Source organism: Panthera tigris, chromosome D1, assembly GCF_018350195.1.
Source record: "Panthera tigris isolate Pti1 chromosome D1, P.tigris_Pti1_mat1.1, whole genome shotgun sequence".
NCBI classification, from domain to species: domain Eukaryota; kingdom Metazoa; phylum Chordata; class Mammalia; order Carnivora; family Felidae; genus Panthera; species Panthera tigris.
Window position 1 is genome coordinate 109,916,269 of NC_056669.1, and position 21,186 is coordinate 109,937,454.

The window sequence follows — 21,186 nt, forward strand, 5'->3', positions numbered from 1 at the left end:
TTTGGAGGCACCTGCCCCGTGGGTGCCCTTAGCTCGTGCTCAGCCTTTCTCAGGACCAGGCCTGCCGCGCCCCCCCCTCCCACCATCCGCTTGGGCATTCGCCCTTCTCCTCCCTGCCCTGCGGGGCTCCCAACCGCGAGAGCACTTCCCTCCTCGGACCTGCTGCAGCTCCTAGGGCCTGGGTCACAGGGGTGTCCACTTGGCTCGTGAAAGCAACCGGACGCACTGCCTCCCTGAGCTCTCTCTCACCTGAGCTGCGCCGCCCCACACTTCTCTCTGTCCGTGCCTCCTGGCAGACGCCAGTCCCATGGCAGCCTAGCGTGGGGCCTCCCGCCAGCAGCTCCTTCCGTCCCGAGTGCCGCCGGGGCCCCCGTGCCCAGCTGCCCTCCGGTCCCCTCCCTCGGAAGCCCGGAGTTCCCTCCTGCCATGTGCGGCGGCCTCGTGCATGGGGACGAGTCTCTGTCCCCTGCGCTTGGCCACACGGTGTTGCGTCTGCCTTTCCTAAATGCCGGAGGCCGCCTCTCCGGGCTGGAAGCACCTTCGAAGCCCGTCCAGTGCTGGTGCTCCCGCTCAGTCACTGAGTCATCAGCACCATTATCGCCGTTCCGCTTGTTTGCGAGTGGCTGTTCCCAGAGCAGATGGGAGCTTTCTCGGGTGCAGCTGGTGTGGGGGTCGCCTGCTAACCCCTGGTGGGGACTCAAGACACACGGGCTCTGTGTCAGGAGTGCTCGCTCCCACGCCCTTCCATCATTCCCTCCCACACGCTCTGTGGCTCCCACTTGCCCCTTGCTGGGCCCCCTCCTCTCGTCCCTGTCCAGGCAGGTGCCCCTTTCCCGTGGCTGCTCAGCCGGTCCCTGAACAGAATTCCCGTCACATCACAGTGCCGTCTATCACGTCCCCACCCCTCGGCAAGCACCTGTTCACTCTGCAGGGTCTACTGAACGCCGCCTTGTGCTGGGAGAGCAGCAGGGCACAGAGGGCCCCCTGGTGGGGGCGGGTGTCCTAGATGGGGGCGTAGACGCGGGATAACGGGACAACAGTGCAGCACGTCGGGGGCAGTCAGTGCTCCAGGGGGACGCTGGGGAGAGGGGACGGGGTGCTGGGGGGTGACATTCAAGCTTCCCAGACGGCGCCTCAGCTGCTTTTCTGGCCGCACTTGTTCTGATGCCCTGCCTTCTCCTCCAGCTTATTTGTGCGGATTCTGGTGCCTCCTGTTTCAAGAGTAGAGGGAGGAATTGTACCCATTATCAGCGCTGAAATAGGCAAAGCATTTAAACGGCTGGGGCGCCTGGGTGGCTCAGTTGGTTACGCGACCGACTTCGGCTCAGGTCATGATCTCACAGTTTGTGAGTTCGAGCCCCAGCTGTGCTGACAGCTCAGAGCCCGGAGCCTGCTTCGGATTCTGTGTCTCCCCCTCTCTCTACCGCTCCCCTGCTCACGCTCTGTGTCTCTCTGTCTCTCGATAATAAACGGTAAACAAAAGTTTTTTAAACGGCTGGACACGCGCGAAGCAGCCTCACGTCTGCACGCTCTGTGGTGTGTGTCCGTGGGGGGGTGGTTTAAGCCGTTACTGAGTAGAAGCGAGGAGTGGTCTCGCTCCTTGAAGGCTTCGTCTGTAAAGCTCCCTCCTCGGCTCTTTCCTTCTGGGTTGCTCTGACTTGACGATGGTCTTGCAGGCCGACCCCCAGCCCCGGCTCTTCAGCCTGTCTCTGCAGCATGAAGTGTCACCTGTCACCAGCGTGTGGCTTGCCGTGGACTTGCTGGGGGCCCTGGATCGTCTGGGCTCTCTGAGGCCCCCTGCTGTCTCACTCCGGCTGGGACAGTGCAGCTGACATCTGCTGGTGCTCTCAGACAGAGTACCCAGGCAGGGCAGGCTGGCCGGCGGGCTGGGGGTAAATCACGGACTGAGAAGTTAAAAATCTATGCATCTCCCTGCTCCTGACATTTCCTGAGTCGATGGAGGCGACTTCCGGTGCCACCAGAATAAAAACTCAGTGCGAGAGTGATGGTTTCGAGGCCTGTTGGCTGTGTGTCCCTCGTCCCCAGGGAAGAAGTTAGAGCACAGGGCATCCCGGCAGCTGAGCCACGTGCACGCAAGTGTGTGTCTAAGATCTTTTTTATTACGTGGAACAAAATAACCATGGCAGTTTTAATTTATGTCTGGTTTATGTCTGACTGTGATAATGATTCCATCAGAAAACAGAAATCTTAGGGTGCTCAGGTCATGATCTCACGGTTCAGGAGTTCGAGCCCCACATCGGGCTCTGTGCTGACAGCTCGGAGCCTGGAGCCTGCTTCGGATTCTGTGTCTCCCTCTCTCTGCCCCTCCCCTGCTCATGCTCTCTCTCTCTCAAAAATAAACAAACGTTAAAAAAATTTTTTTTTATTAAGAAGACAGAAGCCTTTTTTCTATAAACGTGTGCTTTCAAAGGGTTGGTCTTGGGCTCATATCTCTTTGCGTGACTAAGTCAGTGGAAACAGAGGATTCGGTGTAAGGAAACTACAGCCAGGTGACTTTCTGGGGCCCACATTTTGTGGGCCTCCCACAGACCTGTGTGGCGTCTTCCCCTCAGTGCTGGGCTGAGCGTGGGCTTCTTTGGGACTGTGGAGTTGGCCAAGCACAGGATGGCAGAAGCCACGGGTCAGAGAGAGCAAGTTTGGCCCCCGGGTGCCTTTGGTATCTGCGTGAGCATTTTTGCCGTAACTTCCTGAAAACGACTAGTTTCTTTTCCTGAAAATCCAGGGCACAGGCCCCTCTATTCTAGAGCGGGGGAAAACTACAGCCTGTGGGCCAGATTGCCTGTTTCTGTACCATTCTCAGACTGAGAATGGTTTTTATCCTTTTAAATGATTGAAAAAAATAATTAAAGTGCTATTTCGTGACATGTGACAGTGACACGAAATTCACATTTCAGCGTCCAGAAAGTAATTTTTGTTTTCTGCACCAACGATGTTCTCCTGGAACACAGCCACACTTGTTCCTTTACACACTCCCTGTGGTTGTTCTTGGCGTTACAAGGACCATATGGCCGCAAAGCTGAAAATATTTATGATCCTTTGCAGGAAAAGTTTGTCAGCGCTTGACCTGGAAAATCTGTCTCCCATGCCCTCCCCTGGCTCCAACATTCCCGGGTGTTCAGACTCGATTCCGTTATTCCTGACTTCGTGTGGATGCGTTACCCTCGCAGGAGTCAGATGGACATGTGCCCTGTGTCTTGTCTCCCCACCCTCAGCGCCACTTAGGGCTCTAGGAAATTTGGAATATTGAGACGTGGGTGCTCCCGGTAGACCAACTCTTCTGGGGCTCCAGGACTGGCTAAAGGCCCCGTCCAGCAGAGTTAACTTTTACGGATGGTCTGGATTTGCTCATGGTGTGCTGAAAGCCGCCATAAAAAATCACTTTGGGGGGGCGCCTGGGTGGCTCAGTCGGTGAGCATCTGACTTCAGCTCAGGTCATGATCTCACTGTCTGTGGGTTTGAGCCCTGCATTGGGCTCTGTGCTGACAGCTCGGAGCCTGTTTCAGATTCTGTGTCTCCCTCTCTCTCTGCCCCTCCCCACTCATGCTCTGTCTCTCTCTCTCTCTGAAAAATAAGCATTAAAAAAAAATTTTTTAATAAGAAAATCATTTTGGGATCGTTAATTTTTTTCAAGTATTAGGAGTCTTGGTGGAGAGCCTTCGAGGTGCTTCGTGGGTTCTGCAGCCAGGATGGAAAATGATCGGGGTCGTAGAGTGGCTTCTCAGTGTGCGGGACCCTTCCCCTCCCTGGCGGTGGGCGCAGCTGGGCGGCCGAGGAGGGGCAGAGGCAGGGAGAGAGGACGGGCTGCAGCCAACGCCATCACCCTTGCTGGCCCCGTGTCCTCCGTGGGCTCATTTTCATTGCTCCTGAGCCAGGAAAAATGTACTCTCTTGCCCGAGTTCAATAGAACGTGTATTTATTTATGTCTGGAATTCCGTTATTAAAGAAAGTTGAGAAAATATGGAAAGAGTGAAGGAAGAGAAAAATCTCTTAAAGGCAATATTGACATTTTGGTATATTACAGCTTTGAGTCGTGATTTTTTTCTTTTTCTAGCTGTCGATGATTTTCTTTGTAGCGTGAATGTGCCGTCCGTGTGGACCACTGCTTCCCCGGACCTGGTTATTCCCAGCTGAGGAAGGAGGGAAACCAGAGGGGCCGGAAATAGTGCCCAGAGGTGGGCACAGAAATCAATACAACCTGAGCTCCCTCCTGGGCGAGGCTGGCAGCTCCCCAGCTCATGGTCAAGGGCATCACCTAATCTGGTGTTCTCACCTGGGCTGCACGTTGGGACCACCTGTGTGGAGCTGCATTCAGGATCCGTACTGGGGCCAGGCCTTCCGGTTCCGATCGGGGCCCGGCCGTTGTTCTTTCTTTGGTTAAGTTCCCTGGGTGACCCCAGCCACTCCTCTCAGTTACAGGTGGAGAAGTGAGGTCCACGGGGTGCAGGGACTGGCCGGGCTGGATGTGGAGCTCCCTGCCCCTCCCAGGTGACCAAAGCAGTTTTGTCCTCTGCTGTCCAACAGCAGAGGACCCAAGTCTCTTCTGTTCAGCATGAATTTGATCTGTCTTACGTTCCCACCACCTGCGAAACAGAGGATTTATCACTTTTCTTGATGAGCTGGAAATCTAATCTGGCTGCGGGAGGCCTGTTGGGACCTGACTTTCATTCATCATGTCTCTTTCATCCTGGCCTGAGAGCCGGAGAGCCTCGCCGTCGTGTTTCTGTCGAGTCTTCCTTTCAGCGTCAGCTTCTGCAGGGTCACCTGTCATCGGAATCACATCTTACCCCATTTGTGTGCTTCGGTTGGTTAAGGCGTTTTGGCGTCTGACAGTAGTTTTCTCCTCTGTGGCTTTTGTGGTCAACGCTTTGCCTCAGCACTGATTCTTCCAGAAAAAGATTGAGTTTTTCTATCTCAGAGCAAATGGCCGGTAGCGGGCCTGCCGATGGAGAGCGTCTTAGAGCTACAGGCTTAGACTCAGGGCCAGAAGTCATCAGACTCAGAGTTCGTCTGGTCCCGACCAAGCAAGAAATCGGTCCACAGACAAGTGGAAGGTCTTGCCCAGGGCCCACGGCGTGTTAGTAATCCAGCCTCTTGAAACTCGAGTCTGTGTCGAGAGAGTGATCCGATGTCTGCCAGAGCTGCGTGTGGGCAGACGTGGTCACAGCCCGCCCCTGGTCGGAGGCCCGCACTTTGGTGCTGCAGGCAGCCGCTGCCAGCAGGAAGGGAGGGGACACCTGTCGGCACGGCGGCCGCACCCAGGTAGGGGAGGCTGCGGGGAGAGCCCTGAGCCAGCTCCGTCACCGCAGAGGTCATCCGTCCAGCTGGGCCAGTGAACCATGCCGCCCGGCTTTGTATCCTGGCCCAGCGAGGGCAGAGCCGAGCATCCCGGGAGCTGTCGTACTTCAGGCAGCCCAGGCCCGAGGCCGGTTCACAGCTGCGCCTGCCATCCCGCAGGTGATCAACGTCGACGGGACCAAGAGGCGGACGCTCCTGGAGGACAAGCTCCCGCACATTTTCGGGTTCACGCTGCTAGGGGACTTCATCTACTGGACCGACTGGCAACGGCGCAGCATCGAGCGTGTGCACAAGGTCAAGGCCACCCGGGACGTCATCATCGACCAGCTGCCCGACCTGATGGGGCTCAAGGCTGTGAACGTGGCCAAGGTTGTCGGTGAGTGTGGTCAGCCTCCTGCCACGGGTCAGCCATGCCGACTGGCACAAGGGAGAAGCGGCAGGCTGTGGCCCCCCCCCGTCCGGGTGTGGTAGGGGAGGTGGAGGGGCGGGTCTCTGGGCTCCATGGGGGCAGGGGCTCTGTACTTAGTACAGCACCTCTACCTCGGAGGTGCTCAACAGACCTTTGGGGGATGAATGAATGAATGAATGACCAGAGAGGATCCATCACTTGCCCTCAAGTAGCTCACAGTCTAGTGGGTGAGACCCTCCTTAGCTCTGCAGACAGGCAGTGGTCAGAGCTGGGATGTTAGGGATGCCTGGCCTGGAAACACGAGGGAGGTCACCTGAGCTTGGAATTTGGGGAGCAGGGGGCGGCAAGGTTTGCCTGGCAGAGGGGCAGCTGGGCAGCGGCCTGGCGGTGAGGTGGGGCGGTATGGGGTGCCTCTCTGTCCCTGGGATGGGCCTTACTGTCCAACGACCCGCACTCCTGGTAAAGAGACGATGGGACTGGTACCCTTAGTTTTACCAGTCGCCTTTTGAAACGTGTTGATTATCCACCTTCGAAGGTGAGGCCCGCCTGTGAGTGTTTAAAAAGAAAAGAAAAGAAAACAAAAAATAAAACCCAACAGCTAGGAAAAAAGATGTCTCCGTGGGATATGATTTAAAGTTGAGAAATTGGGTTCGTCTCTCTGTCTCTCTCTCATCCGAGGATTTACTGAGAGGGATGGGGAAAAAGATTCTTTTATTTTAGCTGAAATACTTAACACTAAAAGCTGATTTTTAGCAGCACCCCAGCAGGTGAGAATAACAGGCTGGCCAAAAATAAATGATCATGTCAAGTGCCGTCTGCTTTTGTAAAGAAGAGACTCCTTTGGCGGCCCTGGGCGGCTCCCGAGTGTGGGAGGCTGCAGAGCATTGGTGAACTGGAGGGGCCGTCCGGGGCATCGGTCCGGTCCGCGGGCCAGGAGTCCAGGCCCAGGGAAGGGTAACTTGTCCCGTCACGTGGCACTCTTACATTTGTGCTACTTCCTGTGTCACCTGTCCCCTCTCCAGGCCTCAGTTTCCCTGCTTGAAAAACGGGGGTGGGCACGGCCCCCACCTCCCAGGCTGCTGGCCGGACGGCGTGAGTTCGCACACACCGGGTCATTGTTACCGCCCCTTCCCTGGACGGTGGCCGTCATCCCCACCTCGTGTCCCCCTTCGACGTCCGGCGGGGATGAAGGGACGTGTGATGGCAGATCGAGGCACGCCTCTCTCTCCGGGCTGCCCGTGCTCAGAGCCGCTGTGCTTCCTTCCAGGAACCAACCCGTGTGCGGACAAGAACGGGGGCTGCAGCCACCTGTGTTTCTTCACGCCCCGCGCGACCAAGTGCGGCTGCCCCATCGGCCTGGAGCTGCTGAGCGACACAAAGACCTGCATCGTCCCCGAGGCCTTCCTGGTGTTCACGAGCAGGGCTGCCATCCACAGGATCTCCCTGGAGACCAACAACAATGACGTGGCCATCCCGCTCACGGGCGTCAAGGAGGCCTCCGCGCTGGACTTCGACGTGTCCAACAATCACATCTACTGGACGGACGTCAGCCTGAAGGTACAGTCTGCAAGGGGTCCTACGTGCACGGCTTTGCCGTGAACACCTTGCCGGTGACGGCCCTGCCTCAAAGGTCTTACGTTCTCTTTTATTTTTTTTTTATTTTTTTTTAATGTTTTTATTTATTTTTGAGACAGAGAGAGACAGAGCATGAGCAGGGGAGGGGCAGAGAGAGAGGGAGACACAGAATTCGAAGCAGGCTCCAGGCTCCGAGCTGTCCACGCAGAGCCCGACGCGGGGCTCGAACTCACGAACTGTGAGATCATGACCTGAGCCGAAGTCAGATGCTTAACCCACTGAGCCACCCAGGCGCCCCACCATTCCCTTATTTTAAATGCTGTGGTGGCTTCCAGTTCCCCACCCCCATTACCACGGTCGTGAACACCTCTGTGCACAAGCCTCACTGACGTTTCGGCAGCTTCTCATCTTTTGCGTTACATTGGTTCCTCCAGATAAAATGTCACGAGGTAGATGTTTGGATAAAAGGACGTGTCTATATACATACGCGCATAAAATGTAAATGTTTAAATATCACCAAGTCATTTTTTTTCCCCCTAACAAAAAGTTGTATTTGGCTGCATTTCAAGCGTTTATTTGAAAACTGTCGCTGGTGACGATCTGGCCCCAGACGTGGTCGGTATTGCGTTCCAGGTGGGCCAAGCACCTCCTGGTTAGAGGTCTGCACAAATGCCGCTTCCTAACCCGTGGCCCTTGCCTCCTCCCCTGCCCCCAGACCATCAGCCGAGCCTTCATGAACGGGAGCTCCGTGGAGCACGTGATCGAGTTTGGCCTCGACTACCCGGAAGGCATGGCCGTCGACTGGATGGGCCAGAACCTCTACTGGGCGGACACAGGGACCAACAGGATCGAAGTGGCCCGGCTGGACGGGCAGTTCCGGCAGGTCCTCGTGTGGAGGGACTTGGACAACCCCAGGTCACTGGCCCTGGACCCCACCAAAGGGTGAGAGCCATTTCTGCTTGTCACACACGTCTCTGTCCCCTCCCACTTCTGTCTGTCAGCCGACGTGGGATGACCCGTGGCCGAGGGGGGTGGCTGTCCAGCGGGCGCTCTGTGATTCGAGCGGTAATGACCCCCGCTAGCTTTGAGGTGGCCGGTGCTGGTAGGACCCTTGGATGTATCCAGTTCATCTCACAGAGAGGAAACTGAGGCCGAGGGAAGGAGTGGCGGCCACTGTGTCGGGTGCCGCGCTGGGTACTTTTACGTGAGCTGTCTCGGCACAGCATCTGGGGGGGCCTGCGAGGGGCAAGTGTCTTTGTCCCTGATTTTACGGATGTGGAAACCGAGGCTCAGAGTTGCTGAGTGGCTTACTGAAGGTCACGTAGCCAGGGAGAGCAGAGCTGGGCTCCTTCCCCCGCCACGTGTCGCCGGACTTTTCCATCTCAGAGCCGGCTTTGAGGTCCTTGGATTCCAGCCTGCTCGCAAAGGGCGTCTTATAGGCCTCCTGGGCAGAGTTTCACCTGCCTCGCAAGGCACCCACTTTAATCTGCCACCGGCCTGGGGGCCCTGCCCCGGGCACTGGGGCCAGAGCGGCCAGGGTCGCGTCTCCCTCTGCACCAGAGTGCAGACGGACACAGTGCTCGCCCCTAAAGCATCAGTGATGTGTATGGCACGCCCCAGACCCTGCCTGTCACACGCTCTGTTAGGGAAGGAAAGATTTTAGGACGACAGCGCAGAGCGAATGGCCCAGGTTTTAGCGGAAGGGCAAGTAATACACGGTTCTGGAATGGGGCTTCCTTCTGTGGAGCTGCTGCGGAAAAGGGAAGGAGGGCCCACTGGGGGCAGGAGAGCTGAGTCCAGCAGTGAGTCCGGCAGTGCCTGCCGGCCCCGCAGGCTTGTCTTCCGCCCTCGTTGAGGGAGGGGACCCTGACTTGCCCACGTCTTGCCCAGCCTGGCTTCCCCTGTCACCGCGGCGTCCTGGCCAGCTTGATTCGCGTTTGTCTCTGCTACCAAAGTGTCCCAGCCTGGATATTCTGCTACGTGGTCACCCCATCTGTGCACCCAGTTGGTGTCTGTAAACGGGTGCGTTCGCACTTAACCTTGCAGGTGCACTGCTGTGGGAATTCGGGAGGCAGCCCGGTGACGGCATCTGGAGGGAGCACGTCGCCCCGTCCCTGCTTCCTGAAGGGATGTCACTGATGTGGCTTTCTTCAGGCTGGTGGGGGCCACGCAGAGGAGATGGGGGGGTCGTGTCCCTCCCCCCGCTGCCCTGCAGCGAGAAGAGGACGCACCCGAGCCCGAGCTGCCCTCCCTGTGTCTTCCAGGTACGTCTACTGGACCGAGTGGGGCGGGAAGCCCAGGATCGTGCGGGCCTTCATGGACGGGACCAACTGCATGACGCTGGTGGACAAGGTGGGCCGGGCCAACGACCTGACCATCGACTACGCTGACCAGCGTCTCTACTGGACGGACCTGGACACCAACATGATCGAGTCGTCCGACATGCTGGGTGAGGGCCAGGCGGGGTCCTGCTGGGCCGGGGGCTTTGGCCTGCGGCGATGGGACATCCCTGGGCCGGGGCGCTGGCCGTCTCTCAGCCCCCGCTGCACCGACCCCTCTGGCCTGCAAGTCCCGAGGCCCCACAGGAGGTGTGGACACACCCCTGGCTGTTCGTCCAGCCTTCTCTTCTCCTGGGGTTGTCCCTTTCCACCCCCTGGTGCTGTTGCCGTAGGCATGTTGACAGAGGCCCCGGGTGACAGCTCTTTCCTACACACCTACTGAGAGCCGTGTCCCAGCTAAGCCGTGTGCCAGGAGTCCGGTTTGCTCCTTCAGTATCACAGCGTAGGCTTTCATTGATGGGGAAACTGAGGCCCAGGGAGGTCACAGGATCTTCCCAAGGTCACAGAGAGATTCCAGGGCTACACGTTTAATCTCCGTTGGACCCTGGGCACCTACTGCGTGCTGGACATTGTGCTGGGACCACTCACAGGCCACACGCGACATCCTGGGATTAGGTAAAAAAAGAGAAAAAAAATGCCTCATTTCAAGTCACCCAGCAGTAGGGGCGGGGCGTGCAAGTCTAGACTCTGTTCCGCTGGAGGGGAGTGGTTATGTTAGTTCTCTCGGTAACGCACCAGGTGATGGGGCCGCCCTGTGTGAGGGGGAGAACTTGATTTCCTGATCGCTGCTGCTCCCCGGGGTGGGCGTGCTTGTGCCCATTTCACAGGTAAGGAAACCAAGGCACAGGCTGGCTGAATGGCTGAATGGCTTGTCCCAGCCCCAGCATCCTGGTTTCCGCTCCAGATGGGCTGTACCACCGCCGCCCTCCCCACCCACCACCCCCCCCCGCCCGCCCCTGCACGCTCACCGTGCCGGCTTCTGAGGCCAACGGCAAGGTTTGAATGTGTCCCCAGGCCCGCAGTGAACGACAAGAGGCTGGTTGGTGCATGTGGGGAACCAGTCACCGAACAGCTGCGGTTGCCTGAAATAATTAAGCTCAGTAATTACCCCAGAGCGAAGACACGCTCGGGCGGAAATCCACGGAAACCCTGGAGACTTGCAGGACCCTGCAGACCGAGGGTGGCCACGTGTCGTGGGCCTGGCTGGCACTCTGCTGTGGCACGCTTTCCATTTTGAATGCCACAGACATTTACCGAGCGCTCGATTAGTAAGGCCCCCGGGTGGATGAAGGGTGGGTCACGGGGCTTCTGAGAGCCGAGCAGCGCCTGGAGCACGGACCTGGGGCTGTTGGGGTGAAAGCGCGTCTCACGCATGATGGTTGTGGACACCTGTCCCTGCAGCAGGGCCCTTGGGGGTGGGGGGCGGGGAGCGCACATGTGCATTTGATGGAAGCAGTCAGGGAGCCTCTTAATAACTGGCGTTCTCCCAATGGCAAAATCGTCAGCGTAGACACTTTCCGAAAATACAGAACCATATGAAGAAACGCGAATTATTCCTAATTTTCACTGCCCCGTGATAACCAATACTGACGTGGCGGCATGTTTTTTCCTAGTCTCAAAGAAAACTTTTCTAAGATTTTATTTTATTATTTTTTTTCTTTAACGTTTATTCATTTTTGGGAGAGAGAGAGAGAGAGAGAGCGAACAGGGGAGGAGCAGAGGGAGAGGGAGACAGAATCAGAGGCAGGCTCCAGGCTCTGAGCTGTCAGCACAGAGCCCGACGCGGGGCTCGAACTCACAGACCGCGAGATCATGACCTGAGCCGAAGTCGGACGCTCAGCCGACTGAGCCACCCAGGCGCCCCTCTGAGATTTTAAGTAATCTCCACACTGACACAGAGCCCCGTGCGTGGTGTATCACGTGCGGGCTCTGCACGTGGCCGTGCTATCGTTGGGTTACCCCACGGTTCATTCCAAGGGTCTTCCGCTGCTGGGGTATAGGGTGTGGTTGCTGCCCCGGCTTCTGTCTCCAGGTGCTGGTTTTGCTGTTCTAGAACTTTCTATCCTGGTGATCATACAGCACGTGCTCTTTAGGGTCTGGCTTCTTTCAGCTGCCCACCGTTTTTCACCCGCACGACTGATGGGCGGGCATTTGGGTTGTTTCCCGCTCGCGGCTCTTAAAGTTGCTGCCGTGCGCACCCGCATCGATGTCGCCCGAGCGGACCCCACGTGCGCTCCTCTTGCGGGATAGGAGGGGAGTTGCCCGGTCACGGGGTGGGTGGCGTCCGGCTTCAGCCGGCCCTGCTCGTTTTCCAAAGCACTTGAACATTTGGACCTTGACCCGGGTGGCCAGGCAGCTTTGAACCGGTCGGCGGCGGCTGTGTGTTGCTGATGCCGCGTCTGCGTGTCTCCACGCAGGTCAGGAGCGGGTCGTGATTGCCGACGACCTCCCACACCCCTTCGGCCTCACCCAGTACAGCGATTACATCTACTGGACAGACTGGAACCTGCACAGCATCGAGAGGGCCGACAAGACCAGTGGCCGGAACCGCACCCTCATCCAGGGCCACCTGGACTTCGTGATGGACATCCTGGTGTTCCACTCTTCCCGCCAGGATGGCCTCAACGATTGCACGCACAACAACGGGCAGTGTGGACAGCTGTGCCTCGCCATCCCTGGCGGTCACCGTTGTGGCTGCGCCTCACACTATACCCTAGACCCCAGCAGCCACAACTGCAGCCGTGAGTGTCTTTCTTGGCTCCTGCACCCCTCGCCCGTGTTAAATCAGGCTGGTTCTGGGAGCCGAGGGAGAGAGACGCTTCCTTTCTTTCTTTTAACGTTTATCGATTCATCTGTTTTTTAACGTTTTTATTTCTCTTTGAGAGAGAGAGAGAGAAAGCACAAGCAGGGGAGGGGTGGAGAGAGAGGGAGACAGAATCCGAAGCAGGCTCCAGGCTCCGAGCTGGCAGCACACAAGCCCGACGCGGGGTTTGAACTCATCAACTGCGACATCATGACCTGAGCCAAAATCAAGAGCCAGATGCTTCACCAACCGAGCCACCCAGGTGCCCCTAGAAAGGAGCTCCTTTTCTGGGGGTGCCTGGGTGTTCACGGGTGGCTGAGTAGGTTTCGCACTGTATACGCTGCCTGTTACCTAGAGGCCTAGGCCTGGCTCTGTAAGTGAGTACTCTCCCCAGTGACGGTGTTTTATGTCCAAAGATCCCCCCCGTGGAATGTCTCAGCCGAGGGCTTGGCCCATGTGTTTGTGTCTTGATGAAGCAGTGGGTCCTCTGTCCAGCCTGGGCCTCCCTGCTCTTGGGCTCCCTTTGGTCCTGTTGTCCCCGTCCCCTGGGGGCCAGGACCTTGCGGGGTCAAGCACAGGTGCAGGTGACCCATCACCCAGCGGGGATGCCTGTAACTCGAGTCTCTGCTCCTGTGGCCGGCAGACTGGGGGCCGTGACTTTGTTTGAAGCCACCCAACTGGAATTCTGGCAGGCTGTGGCTGTTGGCCTCTTAAACGTTCTGAGCGGTGCAGTTTCTGCACTGAGGCCGTCTTGCTCACTGACACCCCCACGAGGTGACCCCTCCCACGCCATCGTTCACCTCATACCATTCACTTGACCACCTGTGGGCCTACGGCAACTCACACACTTGTCCAGGCAGCAAGTGCATTTGTGGGTGGGAGTGGACTATTTGCTACTATTTCCCTGCTTCTGTCTTAAGTCTTGGGAAGTTAAAAATCAGTTGCTATCTGCTTTAAAATAACTCATGCACTCACGAGATACTGAAACAGCAGAGACACGCATCGTGCAGAGAGGAAAATTCCCCACGGTCCACCCCCGGAAGTACTTTTAGGTCCTTCCAGCACTTTCCCCGCCGCGAAGGGCGACGCGGTCCATCCCCGCCGACCCCGTCTTTGGCTCTGGATGCTGACGCGCAGCCCCCTCATCTGTTTGCCTTGTTCTAGCACCCACCACCTTCTTGCTGTTCAGCCAGAAATGTGCCATCAGCCGCATGATCCCCGATGACCAGCACAGCCCAGACCTCATCCTACCCCTGCACGGGCTGAGGAACGTCAAGGCCATCGACTACGACCCCCTGGACAAGTTCATCTACTGGGTGGACGGGCGCCAGAACATCAAGCGAGCCAAGGACGACGGGACCCAGGCAAGTGTAACCCGTTGGGGTGTGTGGGGGTCACTTCCGCGAGGAACCCACCATGGCAGTTCCATCCCCTCCCCTCCTCCGCTTTGCTTTGCCAACAGAGCACAGCTCGCGTCGACAACGGCTTGGGTTCTAATTATGTCATCGCAGGGTATAATCCTGAGCAGTGGGAAACCCTTAGATTATATGCAGAAATGCGATTTTCTTTTTCTTCCCACAGTGATTTCGCGCAAGCCTAGTTGGTATTGGTTATTCTGGATTTATTTTTAGTTCGTAGGAATCGTACAGTCTGTTTGCTTTAACGCAGCATCTACGTTCCTAAAACTCACTGCACGACACAGAATCACACAGGCAGACGACAGGGCGATGGGGGAAGGGGGCGAGGTGCACTGCACTCTGAACTCTCACCGGTGACACGTGAAGAAAAGATAGGGACGTTGTAAATACAGGTGCACCTTTCTGCATACGTTCAGTGGTTCAAGACGGAACTCCTAAGTGACTGTGGCGCTTTACCTTGAAGAGACCTGAAGTTGCTGAGGACGCGGGGGCGCAGGGCTGCAGCTCGTGGGTGTGCGTGAACCGACGGGACGGCGGGCGGGAAGTCACGAGCCCAGCGCTCACAGGCGTGACGCCGCCCACGGGAGATGGAGGGAGTTGGGGAGGGGGGTGTGTGTGCTCGTGTATCCCTGCCCTTCTCTGCGTTCCCCGAGCGTTTCTCACGGACGACCTGTGCGTTGGCAAGGGTGAAATCTCTGTCGCGCTCCAGCCGTCCCCGGCGTATCACTCACTGACCCCGACAGATTCGCCTTTTCAGAATGCTTATTCCAGCACAACGGATGGCTTCCGTGCTAGGTTTCTGTGGCCTGTCCCATGAAGGACGTTGTCACTGCAGCCTCGGGGCCCACTCAGAGTCTCCACACGGCAGGCGGCGGTGGCCGGCATTCCGTTCGTGTGGCATTCGCTCACGGACGCGCCTGGCTCACCGTGCCTGTTTTCAAGGACTCCTTTTACAGAAGCCACGGAACCAAATGTTGACCTGCTCCGTGGCCACGGTCGGGGTAGGCACGTAGGTTGTCACGGTGAAATCTCGACACTGTTACAACAGCGATGCAGAGAAATGCTGCCGGTGGAGATTTTGGGGTGACTTTTGTGTCAGTAAAGTTCACTTGGCCATTTTCTACCCCGAACTGGGTGCTAGGGCTGTGTGTACGGGCTCAGCATCGCTTCTGGCAAAGTACTGCATCCAACGACGATGTGAAGTTAACAGGCTGTCCTCTGAGGTCTGTGTCCTCGGTTGGTGATAAAATCCCTAGCCTAGGGGCGCCTGGGTGGCAGTCGGTTGAGCGTCCGACTTCGGCTCAGGTCATGATCTCACAGCTCGTGAGTTGGAGCCCCGTTTCTGACTCTGTGCTGACAGCTCAGAGCCTGGAGCCTGCTTCCGATTCTGTGTCTCCCTCTCTCTCTGCCCCTCCCCTGCTCCTGCTCCGTGTCTCTAAGAATAAGTGAAACATTAAAAAAAAAATAAAAAGCCCCAGCCGAGGGGCACCTGGGTGCCTCAGTCGGTTAAGCATCCGACTCTTTCGATAACAGCTCAGATCATGAGCTGAGGGTCATGGGATCAAGCCCCAAATCGTGCTCTACACTGACAGCATGGAGCTTGCTTGGGATTCTCTCTCTCCCTCTCTGTCCCTCCCCCACCTCTCAAAATAAAATAAGTAAACTTAAAAAAAAAAAAAAAAAAAAAAAAGCTCCAGCAGAGCCTTGGCAGCTGTGTATCATCTCTGCGGGAGCAGAGCTGGTGAAATGGTGGGCATATATTCCTTTCTTCCCTCCACCATGCAGGTGACAGTCCCTTTGAGTCCTTTGGAGAATGGGAGGTGTTAATTGATGATGGGTGGCTTTCCTGCTGAGAAAGGTACCAGGCGCAAATTGCCTGAAAGTCTCATCAAGAGGGTCCCTTCGTTCGTGGTGTCCTGCAAATGCGAGGGAAGACTTTGAAGGAAAAGTCCTTTTAAGAAACACCTTCTGGGTTCCTACTTCATTTGGAAAACATCTGTTTCCCTCCCTGTGCATCTTGTAAAACTCTACCCTCTACTGGCTTCGATCCTTTATTAGGGGCATCCCTGAGCCCCAAAGACGACGTTTTAAGTTGTTACCTACTTTGGCTAAGTTGTTTTCCTAGTAAACTTTTTCAGGGTAGTAAATATACACAAAAGTTATCATCTTAATTATTTCCAAGTACACAGCTCAGCAGCGCGAAGCGCACACATTGTCCTGTGGCCGTCACCCCCGACCATCTCCAGATCTCGGTCATCTCCCCAAACTGGAAGCCTGTCCCCATGAAACACTGACTCCCCCTCCCCCTCCCCCACCCTAAGGCAACCTCCCTTCTCCTTTCCGTCTCTACGAATCTGACTATATTCTAAGTACTTCATATAAGTGGAATCATGCAGTGTTTATTTATTTGTGTGTGTGTGTGACTGGCTTCTTTCGCTTAGCATAATGTCCTCAGGGTTCATCCGTATCAGAGCAGGTGTTAGAATTGTCTTCCTCTTAAGACTGAAAACGCTCCATTGTGTGGGTGGACCACGGTTTGCTTCTCTGTCCTTCCACTGATGGACGCTGGGTCTTTGGGCTGTTGTGACAGCACCCCTGTGGATGCCCCCACGTGGCTAGGTGCTACTCTGTCCTGGGGAGGAGGTGGGGTGTTGACTGTGGCCTCGAATAGGATTCTATTAAGAAATCTTGCATTCGTGGAGTTCCGGTTTTATAACTGGACAGTCATCCGTCTGCCTGAGGACAGGTGTGGGCAGCGTGTCACCTCACACCCCGTGCATTTCTCAGCTGCCTGTTCTGATGGCTGGCGTCCCAAAGTCAGGGTTGATGCCCGGGACACGGCCGGGGCTGGGCTGCAGTCTTGCTTCAGTCCCAGCCCGTCAGTTGCCCTGGGCTGTGGTCTCAGGGGCCAGAGTCTGTGCTTCGGGGGAAAGGGATGTGCCCAGTTGGAGCAGATGCTCGGCTCCCAGAGCGCCCAGCTCTTGGGGAGGTGGGTGTTATCACCTGCAGAGGCACACGACCCTTTAAAGAAGGGCTCTGTGTTCAGATGTGAGTCACACACTGCTAGCCGCCCAGTGGGACTGTGTGTGTGTGTGTGTGTGTGAGTGTGTGTGTGTGTGTGTGTGTGTGTGTGTGTGTGTCGGGGAGGGGGGGAGGTGTACCCTTCCAGCTGGGTTCAAGAGGCTGGGCCTGGTGAAGGGGCTTCTTTTTGGCTGCAAGCCCCTTCTTGCCACCAGGGGACTTCGTTTCAGTGACTGCCAAAGAGATAAAGGAAGTTTGCAGTGAGCTCTTGTGACAGCATCATCTTAAGGATGCCCTCAGAGGAAGGGACTTTTCATCCAAACCATTGGTAGCAGTCCGGGGAAGCCCGCCCTGCACCAGCTCAGATCACCTGAGAACCTGAACACAGTCTTTCGGGGTAACCCAAGGGGCCCAGATCCACCAGGGAGTGAGGCTTCTGGTCTGTAAGGCAGATGAGGGTGACCTCGGGCTCTCCCTTCCTCCGCGGCATTTCATGGAACCCCCTGAGATACAGCAGGTGGCACAGAGTCAGGCAGAGTTCTCTGGCAGGGCAGAGACCCAGAGAGTGTAGACAGAACCACTGCCGGGGGGGCGGCTGGCCCCTTGCTCGGGACAGGCACTGCGTGTCATCACGCACCCCCACCCGGGCCCACACCCCCGGCCTCTCCTTCGGGGAAGGGGCCGTGAGAGGTGGAACTCTGTTCTGTACACCTGTGGTCCTGTCACCCTGAGTTGAACAAATAACAAGACTTGAAGGTCTTACTCCCAAAGCATGAGCCCAAGACGATGAGCGAGAAGAGAGATGTCTCTCGAGAAGGAGGCTGTGCCCCTGGGCTGACTGTCGAGCCACCAGGCGGCCCTTCCGGGGCAGGAACGGGACCCGGAGGGCGTGGCAGCGGACAGTCCGCCGGGAGTTTGCCGAGGGGTGGGCTGGAGATCCGAGCCGAGGGGCGAGGGCCCTTCTGGGACCTCTCCGTGATCAGGTTCCCTCTCAAGCGGGCACGTGGGGGAGTGCTGATCCGACAGGAAAGGTCGAGACGCAGGGTCGGAGATCGACTTTCAGTCTGAACTCGGGCACCGAGGCCTCTGCCCTCCCGTGACGCCCGTAGCCAACGCCCATCTCTTCCTGTGTTACATGCAGCCCTTCGTTTTGACCTCTCCAAGCCAGAGCCAAAACCCGGACAGGCAGCCCCATGACCTCAGCATCGACATCTACAGCCGGACGCTGTTCTGGACGTGTGAGGCCACCAACACCATCAACGTCCACCGGCTGAATGGAGACGCCATGGGTGTGGTGCTCCGTGGGGACCGCGACAAGCCACGGGCCATCGTCGTCAACGCCGAGCGAGGGTGCGAGGCGGTGGGGTGGGCGGGCACCGCGGTGTGGGGTGCTGCACCCCAGGGCAGGGAGACCCGGGAAGGATAGAAGTTTTAATCCATAGGTTCTGCACCATCCCCATCAAATTTGAACCCTGAGCAAAAATCCCTTCCATAGCATCCCAGCTGGGGGCTGGCTATTTGAATACGTCTCACCACCGGGAGCTCACTACCCTCCTGGGCACAGCCTCGACTCCCGGGAGCTTCTTCCTTCCACGAGGAGGTAGACAGACGTGGAGGGTCCCAAAGGGAATAATAACCAGGGCGAGGGGGAGCCTTAAAGCCACGTGCCGTAAAGCTCAGAAACAAGGCTGAGCGCAGGAAGGTTCGTGCACGGCCGCCGCCCCAGGCGGGAGTCAGATTTTTGGGGGCTCCGCTTGGTGGAGCTCGTGCCGGGCAACGGCCAGCGCGACCCCACGTCCTGGGCCGGGCAGACCCAAGTTGGAATCCTGACCCTGTCGCTTACTGCCCCCGTGACCCCAGGCAGGTGGAGTGACCTCAGGGGTGCGGTGTCTTCTTCCGAGAAGGACGATGGTGATGTCAGCCCCCGCGGCACACGAGTGCTCAGGGAGCACAAGCCTAGCGGTTCTTCCGCAAGCTGATGAGTCTCCCTCGAGGCTGGCATCCACGGAGGCAGGGGCTCCTTTGCTGCAGCCTCTGGGGTGGGCGCTGGTCCCCAAGGCTGCCGCCGCAAATGACCACAAGCCGGGGGAGGTGAAAAGAGCAGATGTTTGTTCTTTCACGATTCCAGAGGCCAGAAATCTAACGTCAAGCGGTGGCAGGGCTGTGCCCCCTTCAGAGGCTCTGCGGGGATCCTTTCTTGTCTCTCTTCCAGCTTCTGGGGGCTCCGGGTGTTCTTTGACCAGATGGCCTCACCGTAACTGCGTTACAAAGATTCAGCTTCCAATTATGGGTCCCCTTCTGAGGTTCTGGGTGGATGGGAATTCTCGGGGGGACATTGAACCCCATAGGGCCTGGGGGGCGAGCCCTGGGAGGCCGGGGCCTTGTGCCTGGTGACTTTCCAAAGCCCGGCTGGATGGCCGCGGGGTCAGGGGCTGGTCTATCTGGCGCCTGGCGAGCTCGTTCCCAGTGGGGGATGGGGGGGACTCAACACCCTTCACCTGCTCCCCTCCCCCAGGTACCTGTACTTCACCAACATGCAGGACCGAGCCGCCAAGATTGAGCGAGCGGCCTTGGACGGCACCGAGCGTGAGGTCCTCTTCACCACGGGCCTCATCCGCCCCGTGGCCCTCGTGGTGGACAACAGGCTGGGCAAGCTCTTCTGGGTGGACGCGGACCTGAAGCGTATCGAAAGCTGCGACCTGTCAGGTAGGCGCCCTGGGGCCTCCCCAGGGATCGGGTCCCTCGGCAACCCACACGTCTGACCTTCCCGGGGACACCCGGCCTTCCTTGTCATCGGGAACAGTGGGGGCAGCCGCCATGTTCGTCAGGCGGGCGACATGCTGGGGCTTTATGTCTCTACCGCCTACTATTATCATCTGAGAGTTCCAGGACGTGGGTCCTGAATGATCCCCGTGTGGCGGGGCAGAAGACGCGTCTCAGAGAGGGTGGGTGACCTGCCAGGGTCCCACACTGTGGGCCTGGACAGGAGTCTGACCCCTCTGCCTCCAGCACCCACCCTGTGGCCGCTCTGCCCTGGGCCGCCTTAGACCCGGATGCCTCTGGGCTGGAGACCTGCTTAGAGGGGCTTTTCTTCCGTACGCGGGGCAGGGGAGGGGAGGGGGGGCAGCACTGTGCTTGCAGGGAGGGGTCAGCCCAGGTGCCAGGTCGGCCAGCTTCCTGGGAATCCGCTCCAGCTCCTGGCCCCGGCCAGAGCACAGAATCCACCCCCCCCCTCCCCCCGCCCTCCCCTGGCTCCCTGCGGCCCTGTGTTCCGAGCTGAGCGTGGGCTGAGCGCTCAGGGTCAGTGGCCACTCGGGGGGCACTTGTCCCACTTGCAGGGGCCAACCGCCTGACCCTGGAGGATGCCAGCATCGTGCAGCCCGTGGGCCTGACCGTGCTGGGCCAGCACCTGTACTGGATTGACCGCCAGCAGCAGATGATCGAGCGTGTGGAGAAGACCACCGGGGACAAGCGGACTCGAGTCCAGGGCCGGGTGGCCCACCTGACCGGCATCCACGCCGTGGAGGATATCAGCCTGGAGGAGTTCTGTACGTGGAGGGCGGGCAGTGTCGTGGGCAGGTCCCCGACCGACCGGAGGGGGGGCACCTGTGCAGAGCCCTGAACCGGCCCCTCGGAGAAAGTAGGAGGCTGGCCAGTGTGAGGGCTGCGGGCTGACCGGCTGTTGGCAGAGGCCACTCTCGGGTCCTCAGTATGCCTCTCCATCTCAGCAACAGATCCGAACCTGACTTCCTCGTCTGCTACCAGCCGGACAATCTGCTCGGCTTTTCCAGGGTCCCCTGAGAGTCACCCACTTTTAAATTAGCGTCCCCTTTCATTAATTACAGCAGAACCCCATCCGCCGTGTTGGGGATTAGGCTGGGAGATTGGAGGCATTTTAGGATTCTGCCTCCGACAGTCTGGGCTGTGCCCAAGGGCTGGGAGATCAGGACCCCTACACTTGGGACCTCTGGTTTCTCCACCCGCTCTGTGTAGGACTATAGGTGGACACAGGAAAATGTATCTGTCTGTCTGTCTTTCTCACTCTGCTTTCAGTAAATACACCCCAGCTGCCAGCTGCTTGCGTGGACAGAGCGGTGAGCAGGGCCATCGCTGTCCCTGTCCTGCGATGCCCCTGGTCTGGCCATCTTCGAGCTCCCTGTTTTCAAGGCCCGGGATGGGGGGGCTGCCCCACCTGCCGCCTCACCTGGGCCCCTCACGCTCCCGCTGGCCACGTGTCCCGTCCCTGGAGTCCTTGTCTCTGCTCGCCTTCCTCTGCTCTGAGTAACTCCTGCTACTTCCTCGGCC

The 21,186-nt window shown here is 57.9% G+C and overlaps 1 protein-coding gene across 1 annotated transcript in view; it reads left to right on the plus strand.

The window, feature by feature from the left end:
* LRP5 (LDL receptor related protein 5) overlaps nt 1-21,186 on the plus strand; it is a 102,200-nt gene that overhangs the window by 64,299 nt on the left and 16,715 nt on the right. The window contains exons 8-16 of the mRNA XM_042957788.1: nt 5,476-5,692; nt 6,993-7,282; nt 8,016-8,242; nt 9,565-9,749; nt 12,057-12,380; nt 13,607-13,806; nt 18,023-18,231; nt 19,397-19,587; nt 20,220-20,429. Coding sequence (XP_042813722.1) covers nt 5,476-5,692; nt 6,993-7,282; nt 8,016-8,242; nt 9,565-9,749; nt 12,057-12,380; nt 13,607-13,806; nt 18,023-18,231; nt 19,397-19,587; nt 20,220-20,429 — 2,053 coding nt within the window. The remainder of the gene's footprint in view (nt 1-5,475; nt 5,693-6,992; nt 7,283-8,015; nt 8,243-9,564; nt 9,750-12,056; nt 12,381-13,606; nt 13,807-18,022; nt 18,232-19,396; nt 19,588-20,219; nt 20,430-21,186) is intronic.